The sequence below is a fragment of the Opisthorchis viverrini genome (genome assembly GCF_000715545.1).
Source record: "Opisthorchis viverrini unplaced genomic scaffold opera_v5_1, whole genome shotgun sequence".
Classification (NCBI taxonomy): domain Eukaryota; kingdom Metazoa; phylum Platyhelminthes; class Trematoda; order Opisthorchiida; family Opisthorchiidae; genus Opisthorchis; species Opisthorchis viverrini.
In genome coordinates, this window is record NW_008751657.1 from 376,810 (window position 1) to 386,726 (window position 9,917).

General features: G+C 45.0%; 1 protein-coding gene across 1 annotated transcript; it reads left to right on the forward strand.

Annotated features, from left to right (window-relative positions):
- Positions 1-693: 693 nt before the first annotated feature.
- Positions 694-4,358, forward strand: T265_00006 (hypothetical protein; the record flags this gene model as incomplete). The annotated part of the gene is made up of 3 exons (XM_009163663.1): positions 694-726; positions 760-831; positions 4,183-4,358. The coding sequence occupies 3 exons, from the start codon at positions 694-696 to the stop codon at positions 4,318-4,320; spliced, it is 243 nt and encodes an 80-aa protein (XP_009161927.1).
- Positions 4,359-9,917: the final 5,559 nt, after the last annotated feature.

The following is a 9,917-nucleotide window of genomic DNA, read 5'->3' on the forward strand; positions in this document are numbered from 1 at the left end:
ATATATATATATATATAAACTCGAGAAACCTAATGGTTGTACGGCAGTGAAGCATCAGTGGCAACAATGGTGTTGCTGTCCTTGATGATGATGATGATGTTGATGTTTGCTAAAGCACCGTGTAGTGGTTTTGGACTGGTAATTTCTGTCATTCTAGTGTTTACTACCGTGCTTTTCAGAAACTGCTCGATAAATACTCCAGCATGTGCGAAGTTAGCGTACTTGTTCGAAACGACACACCAAGTCGGAATCCCTACATCTCGAATTCGACAACTGTACTGATGTGCGGTCGAAGTGGAAAAGGTTAGGGAACTGCAAGTGTAACTTTAGATAGATAGATGTGGAGAAATCTGGAGGAATTACAAAGGACATGAAACTATCTGCTTTCCGAAGTCCACACAAGAGCGATTTAAACGTCAGTAGTTGATTTTAACTCTGAATTTGTTTGTCAATAGCTCGCTGCCTAATGCTCAACCCCTGAGCCCTATGAGGTTCACCTGAGTCTTTAACCAAGTTCGCGAATATTGCAGAATACTTGCCTGCAGGATAATCTCGAATTTTGAGTGGTAAGGGCAATGTTGAGTTGTTATCTCTGCGTTTGTTTCCAACAAATTTCGCTAGAGTACGCTTGCTTGTCTTTCTGTATGTTACTATAGTCGTCCATTTGCTGTGTAGTCGGTTCGTTCTGATTAGATGTTCGTCATCGAGCCACTTGCCATTGTGATGGTATGTTGTCATTTTTTTTCTCCCTCGTTCTAGTCCCTAATTGATATAAGGATGAATCATCAGCGTGCTAATCTCCCAACTGATTTTCAAGCAAGAGCCGCCTTGGTAAGTGGATCCAAATTGTGGTGAGCACTTCGTTGGCGTGTATGTGCTTTTGTACTCAATGAGATCTAATATAGTTGAACTATCCTGCAAAAGACAACTCAATGCTAGGCAGGAGCCGTGGTGAGGTAACATAATTCTCTTTGACGGTCACGGCGCATGTCTCTTAGGAGGTCCGTAATGGGATCAAAAACCAGATCCAACCAGTTACCATGGTAGTTACCGATATGGCTCCATTAGTTCTAGTGCGTATTATGTTCTGGGGAGGGGGTGCGAAATACTAATACGAATGAAAGCGGAGAAAGATCACAAGGGCATACACAGCTTGGGCTCCCGTGTAACAAGTTTGTCAGTTTGGCAGGCGTCATTCCATCTCGCTGCGTAATCAATGTTATGCTGCGCAAATGTGCTTCATTCGGATATTAGTAATGATGTGGTCTGATCAGAAGGGTTTGATGTCTTTGTGTATGCGTCTTTGTGACGCACATGGTTTATGGTCACAGACAATCAACTGTTCTGTTGTTCTATGGGTGTTTATTCCGAAAACTGACTTCTTTCCTAAGCGTCTGTCTGTGTGTTACTACAGATAATCCCAAAAATTTTGGAACTTCCTTCTTGTCTCCCTTAGGCTTGCGCACTCACTTCAATTTTCCGAAATATGGCTTCCCAACTGGATGGTGTTTTCATTAATTACTGGGAGTATTCTCCGTTGTGCAAGCTCACTTCCCTTGATATGTATGACTACTGGTTTTGATGCTACATCGGGAAAATTATTTTTACGAGACTTGTGCCTCAATGGAATGTCTGCCATCCCTCATCAAAACCGGATTCTAATGTTTGGAAGCTCCCTACACTGATATTTTGTTTACCGAAACATCCTTCTGGTGGCAGATTTGGTTTGTACATTGGTAGTGAGATATCAAACAAGTACTCGTCTTCCTCCTTATTTATGTCCTACCGTTCTTCGTCCTCCCCCATCAGGTTAACTTTCTCCCCGACGATACCGCAGACAGCTTGTTGGTCTCCAGACTGGCAAGGTCTGTGGTCTCGACCCGGCAAACCTTCGTGGGAGAATGTGTCTTCAATATCTGATCTCTCTTGAACTGCCTGATCCATATGCACATATCTCCATGGATGACTGGATTCTTTGGAGAATTTGCGTTCCTTAGAAATGATACCAGTAAGCTGACCCGATTGCTCGTAAGTTCCATCCTTTGAAGCTTTGTGAGCACTTTCTTGGAAAATTAATAACCGTCGGAAGCCCTCTCTTATCCGCTCAGTGGCTGAAGCTAAAAAATGAAAAATACATGTTGTGTGCGAGCTTGACTGCACTGGTGGCCTGAGATTACCGTATATACACTACACAAACAACTTCGCCACCCTGTCCAGAATGGTTCTGGTTGCTCACTGAATTTATAGTCACTTTGCTTTTCACAAAATTCTTGAGTTGTTAGCTTGCGTGCTGACAGTCTGAAACACTATGAACGCCATTTCTTTGATCCTATCAATGACTGTCAGTGGGCTTCATCCGACATGCAAGGTGCTCATGGATTCAACTAGGGGTTCTCTACTTTTATAATTAAGGTATGTAGAATCGTGTGAAGTTGTGCATTCAGTATGAGTAACACAATCGTATTGTTAAGAGAACACGAATCCTAGTTGTCCGCGAACCAAAACGAGGTTTTTAGTCGTCTAGAGTAATGACGAAATAAATAAAATAAGCAATGCAATGGAATTTATCTAAGCAATTCAGAGAACACTCCGGAATATCAATACTGCGTTCATTCTCCTCAGCTGCGAAACGTAAAAAAGCGACTGGTACACGTGAAAGATGTAGGCAACAGCGTGGAATGGACATGTAGCAGCAAAAGCTGGTGTCACGTTCACAGGATCACGACAAACAGATGCACCGCGTCAAAACTCTGTTCACGCAACACTAGTTGCTGAATTCTGACCAGCATGTCCTCACTAGTATACAAACGATTTTGGTACCGGTTGTGTGACAGCACTCGGAACGAATAATTCGGATTGCTTCGTCCGAAGCTTGCAATGGACAGCCCATCAGGTTCAACGCTGGCGACTATGTTGAGGAATTCTCGGAAAAGTTCCAGATATTTCTCAGTGCTCTATGTGAACGATACCTTCATTGTTGCTAACGTTGAATATTCTGATAGCTTTTTTGACCTTCAACTCTAGCCACACATACATGTGTCTTTTGCTCATGTTACCTATCAGCACCCTTGCCTCTACAGTCGTTAGAACCATAAAACCTTCACAGAACCTTCGAGCAATCGAGCACTTCCATCACAAATCTACATAGTGCGGAATTCTGCAAACTGGTCATTGAACCGATTCACAGTGTTCGTTCCGAGCGTTGTTGCGCTTTTGTCTGTCTATAGGGTCATGCTAATCACCAACGAGTGCTGTGCCCAAAACGTTTTCCTTAGCATGTGATAACTTTTGCTGCCACATGTGTGTCAGTTCAACTTTGCTGTGAACTCCTGCTTATGCATTAACAACATCCTCATCTGAAGTTATCACCCTGTTCTGGTTCGAAGCATTGGACCAGAATTTCGCCCTTATTAGAGCGCATCATCAATGCATGGTTTAATGATGCGGGAATTTGAAACTCGAACGTTTTACACGTGGGACGAGTGTATCACTTCTGAACAGTAGAATGCGTACACGATCAAGCGTCCAGGAACTATCATCCAGTAGCTGTCCCGAATGCATCGGCCATATATATTATTTTCACATTTTGCCTTGCTGCTGAGAGAAGTAACAAACATTAATATCCCACAACATGTATCTGCTATCAGGATTGATAAAATTCGTGTGATCAAGAAGTCTGGTGATCATTTCCTCAGTTTCTTTAGGTTGCTAGAAACCACTAGTGATCACATAGTAAACATAAAGAACGTGAAACATGTATTTGGTGGTTAGGGTAAGATTATCCACTGATTTACTGATCCCGTGTTCATTAACATTCATGTCTTGAATTTTTGTTCATATTTCTGACACCCAGATTGCAAGGATCGAATCAGAGGGTTAAAATGCGCTGTTCTGCCTGTAAGCTGTCCTCAGTTTGAGTCAGTTCTGCTTTAGGAATTTTTGTTCATATTTCTGACACCCAGACTGCAAGGATCGAATTAGAGGGTTAAAATGCGCTGTTCTTCCTGTAAGCTATCCTCAGTTTGAGTCAGTTCTGCTTTAGGAATGTCACTGGAATGCTCTAATTTCTCGGGTTTTTTCCACTTCCAGGCTGGGAATCGTTGAAAATTTTTTTGCTTCACCTTTCAAAAAATGACACGTTTTCAGCTCGTTCATGTTGGATGTTGTCTGATTTCGTTTCAGGTTGTCTGTTGGTTTCTCGTTGACCTTCAGCGTTTCACTCCAGTGGAATTGTCTACTCTAGAGGAACCATTTTCCCGGAGGGACACCAACATAACCGAGCTACTGAATTCCTTAGTCAAGTCCAATGACATTATGTGAATCCCTAATGTGTTTGAATACACCAACTTTCCTACAGACTCATCCTTTATGGTAGCTGTACGACCCTCTATCTCATGACTGGGGCCAGTTATAGTGCCAAAGCTGGATTTGATGTCTTCGCGATATTATTTCATATGCAGGGCTTGTAGGGGCCTACAAACACAACCCGGGCTTCAACTCGCCGCTATTGTAGGTAATCGTGGGAGGCATCCTAAACGGATGGTTCCAGTTTGGCACGAATGAAGCACACGTGTGCACGCGTCCTGTGGATTATCATATTTCGGTATCACGTAAATGAAGTGACTTCCCTAATCGCTTAATTTAAAGACCCAACCACACCCTAAACAATTCGACAACTCGGGCGGTTTGCGGGTTCGATTGATATAACGCACTATTTGATATTTTTTCATGAGCTGAACACTGGCAAACCTATACGCAAACCCATCACGTATATGTTATGGAAGAACCGAGCTGTGGCTACTGATCGGACTATTGCCATTTATACTTCTCAAATCAGCTTTTAGCTGTCCACCTTATTGGTCCTGTACGTTAAGGCAGAGCTCTGTCGGTCGACCGATGTTATCTGATTTTCACCATTCTCTGCCATGTTCTGACCACTATATTTCTGCGGACAATTCCCCTTCGACACACAGTTCGCTGATCCCTACATAGCCGTACCGATCGCGACTGTCGTCAGTGTACTCCCATCGTGTTTGCAGTAATGTTCACAACAATGTACAGTGCACTGTGTGCTTTGACTTGTACTTTCGAGATTTACCAGAAGTCTCTTCAACTCCAATCAAAGATCACTGGGTTCCTTCAATCACTCACTTGATGGTTTGTGGATTCGCAACTCCGCATGCGGGCCTGTACAAGGCGGCTGGCACTTGGATTAACTGGCGAAGTTTTTATGTATACTCACTGTAAATCTCCATCGTAGGCTAGGCTGTCCTTGATGTTCGCATCTGCATCTCATCCTTCGTTCCAATGTCGGTGTGTGTTATGCCTGAAAGACCGTCAATAAATTTATTGCCTACTCGAAGAGATATGATTCTGACGTTGTCGATGACCATGGAAATGCAGTTTTGTCCCACTCTAGACACGAAGCACCCGCTCAGACAGGCGTGGTATCGAATTCACATGAGAATCACGTGCGACTGTCCGTCCGTTGTTTTGTCTGATATTCGCAGGCTTTCGGGTGCGGCATTGCCTGAATAGAAACTTAAACACTGTGTGGAATATTCTCACTACACTGCGTCTGCGTGAAGTCAAAGTGGATACAAAAATCTATACCAACGAATCACCTTGGAATTCAACTTCTGTTATTAGGCCAAATAAAGCACAGTAAAGCCTCTATCCATAAACGTCATTGTCAGTTGTAACAACCGCGTACTTATACAGTGGTTGTAGCTGCCACAGTTTCGTTCACCGATGATTCGGAGAGGTGGGGTAGGTAGCTGCACATTGGAGGCGGGTGCCGAAAAATTAGTGCGTAAATACAGCACTGAGTGGACTGTTAAGTGGGGGATTGGGAAGGGAACTATGAATTGAAGGCAATAGCTTGGATGCATGAGCGCCATTGAGGGCGCGACTGGGCAATGTCTGACAATGTCTCTAACCGTTGATATGGCCCGTCTCTGGGTCCCCATCCAGGAAGACGTCAATGACCAGCGCAGCTGAGTTTGCTGGTAATGGTTTTATACTGCTCTGCCAAGTCATCGTTTGACAGCCTCTGGCTCTCCCACCCTTCACGTGGTTGTGCGAGAAGAGCCCTTTGAGGAAGTCGGTCGACTGGCATACGCAGCGCGGCCGGTGCAGTGTGAGCAGCTCATCCATCGAGGGTCAGTTATTTCTCCGAATACCATTCAGGGGAAAAAACTTAGTTTCCAACTCATTCTTCAGTCATCCATGTAGTGCAGGGTGGAAGAGCGTCGCTGAGTACGCACACTGAAACATTTCTCACAAAACACAGTGTATCGGACCTGGGCCTATTGTTTCTTACGCAGTACATGCTTCGTTGTTATTGATATCAATCTCTACCATGAATTTTATCCGATAAATCTGCGAGATTGCAACAATTCAGTCCTACTAAATGCCTGGCTGCACAGGACCTTGTAGCGGACCCCGGCAGTTTATAATTGTTATAGGAATGTAGGTACGTGATTTTTCGCCGTTGGAGAGTGCATTGTGCAGGGAAGAAACTTATGCTTAATTAGTAGTTTTCCCATGTAACATGACGATATGCGACTTCCCCACGGAACAACAAACCCGAAGCGGGCTTTGACTTGATGTATTGTAGACGTCTTGGAACACACGTGTTTTTCATTTATTTCCCTTTCGTCCGCTTCCGTTATTCGCGAGCAGAAACGCTCATTACAGATCTATCGTGACGAAAGCGAACGTCGTACAGGTAGGAGTTGGTCATGTGGTCAACATAGCAAAATTACATTTTGAATGCCAAATTTCGATTCTCCGCCTAAGTGCCCTCGAACTGGTTGTCGCTCATCAATAGACTAAAACGTACCTTTTAAATTGCACACCAAACAGTTTACCAGTACCTTCAGGGCTCATAAAGACAGTCGTCGTCTTGTTAACCAAAGTGGTTTTAATCTAGAATTATCTTGCTACGCAAATGGGGTGCGAGAATCAAATGCAGGTTCCCTTGACCTGTGCGCCAAATTTTCTAGGACTATAAACCAAGGGATTGTGCTTCAGATGGTCCTTTCGACCGTCGATTTCTCATAATATTTAAGCGGAGCTGAAGGGTGAGTTGCGTGGATAGCTGAGCAGCTAAGAGCCGCCAAAACCATTTACCCCGGCTTTTGCTGACGAGCTTGTTTCTTCCCTCCGGTAAAGCAGCATATCAGCTTTAGTACAGATATGTTTCCCCGGTGCTTGCGGAACTTCTGTGCACACCACAATTGTGTGAACAAGCCTGAATAGTCCACACCAAAACGACCCTGGATCGGCTCTTATCAGGACTCACCAACAGTACTTAATCTTTGTCCTGCCGGGATTTGGACTCCAGATATCTAGCACATGGCATGTAACTTTCCGCGACTTACCGTTTCTCCAACAGCGTGCGTTGATCGTATGTGTATTATTACGCCTGAGCAAGTGGGCATGCTCGCGCCTCAATCGGTTCGGTCGACACCTTCCCATCATCAGACAGAAACATCGGAATTGACACTGGCGCTTCACTACCACACAACTACAAAGCCACCTAGTCGCATCCAGAGCTTTGAAGTAAAAATAAGTGAGAAGAGTATGAACCCGGTGCTAGCTTATCACTGGCATACTCAGTTGCCCCAAGTACTCAGTCAAGTAATCGTAGGATGAACTGATCACGCGCACATCGATTAGCCGTCGTTTCTTGCAATGGCCCCGGTCAAGTGCAATAGGGGTCGCGAACTCTTCACAATCTCCCACTCCCTTCTGCCAATTCACCTGCTGTTAATCCGACAGTTAGCACCGTTGTGAAGGGCGCGTACGTTGTATATGACCTAGTCGCCGCCGTTGATGGTGCTTCATGTTTCCCTCGACTGAATCATTTCCTGCACAACCAAGTACCCGTTTCCCAATTACATCGTTGCGACCTCGTTGACGCCATTCAGCATTGGTGATCAAAAACATAACCTATTCGCGGGGGCCACGTCTCGCAGCCATACAACAACACAGCAGGGGCCACGTCTCACAGCCATACAGCACAACCCTTACTGTAGCCTGGTACACGGGGCCCTTTAGACCCGGTGACGCCTTTTTGAAGCTACAAGTCACGAGACTTAGGACACGTGATTCGGGTGTTTAAGATTCTTGCACGGACTTCATTAGACGGATTTCCGTCAGAGCTAATGCAACTAACGAGGTATGTAAGGTCCTCCACAACCTCCAGTGCTTCTCCTTTCATTGCTAGGGATGTTCAGAGGCTGCACATTCTGATGCATGACTAGTATTTTCAGATACAACACATGTCGAGAGATTATATGCTGGTTAGTGCACGTGCTTTATGTTAGTCTTCCAGAATTATAATGTCTTCCGCGTACGACATAATAAGTCACTGCAATCAGCGATTTACACACGGGGGTTTTGAAGACCCTCTGGTATTCATTACATTCGTTCATTGGTGATGAAGTTGAATAGGATTGAAAAGAATGGGTAACCATGCTGAACATTACTTCTTCTAGAGGAGCTAGACATCCACTCGCTCTGAGTTGTGTGAATATAGAATTTTGGAGTATCCCCTTTTAGGCAATTGTAGTTGGGACCGCTGGTCGACTGCCGAATTGAACGAATCGTTGAGGTTGAGGAGCACAAGGATGGTGGACCTTTTGTACATATGTATGTACATGCACCTAAAACACCTGACGAAGACTGAAGATCTGGCCGTTGCAGCACCTACCCGGTAGAAATTTCAATTGATGCTAATATTTCGGAGTTCTGTGTGCCGCTTTGAGATCAGTGACATCAGAAAGTTTACACCAGCAGTCCAACTGACGCCTCTGTGGTTACTGTATTCACTAGGGCTGCCCTTTTTGAAGATATGCCATATTTCGGAGTTTGGTGTGCCGCTTTGAGATGAACAATCAGTGACATCAGAAATTTTACACCAGCAGTCTAACTGACGCCTCTGTGGTTACTGTACTCACTAGGGCTGCCCTTTTTGAAGATATGCACTGTTATCGACTCCCATTTGGATGCGAATAGGCTAGACAGTCATTGGTAGAAGGATTCGCCGCCTCCCGTGAACAGAGCAGCTGGAAGGTTGTCAGGATCTGAAGCACTATGGCGCATGAGTAAGAATGTACACTTGGACACTTTTGGGGCTAAATGGAGCTCATATTCACGGTGTATGTAACTGTTAAAGACCGACTTGAGGTAGGTGACCAACCGAATTGTTCGTAGTATTTTGTCCAGCGGTTCAAACGTTCTCCTTTGCCTGCGTATCAGACAACTATTCCGGTCCTTGATGGTGTCATTGGCAAGAGGCTTCCGAGGACCAGTTAAGGGAATCGAATGGAACAATCTGCGGACGTTGGGAGTATCTTTTTCGCTTCACATTGTTTGCCGTGCATGTACTTTCCATTTGCCACTGGTTAAATTTTGACCCATCGCGACGTTACCTTCCCGATATATTTTGTGTGCCTAACCGCTAATTCGAATTACCGGTAAATGAACAAAAACCGGGCCAGTGAGGACTGTTAATGGGCTCATCCATATACCTTGGAGGCTGCAAATAATTTACTCTTGCTCAACAGTTCCATGCTAGCTAATTAATAAAGGTGCCAACTATAAACACTCCAACAGTGGTGACTCGGTTCAGGGCTACGTCCTCGTGTTTCCCCACCCCCCATTCTGCCCAGGCGCTCCCACGTGGGGCAGTTAACGAGATTGGGCCACCCGAACTATACGCTGTTTAATCCGCCTTGGTACGTTCGCCCGAAGATCAACATATGCACATAGTTTGTTCCCTCAAATCATCCGACCATATTGCATACCGTCGCAACAGACCGTTACAACCGTACTGGCCATGCACACCTGACAGCCATTGCAGAGCGTGCCATGGGTCTGGCTCAGTGACAGGGGCCGAGTGAAGGGGC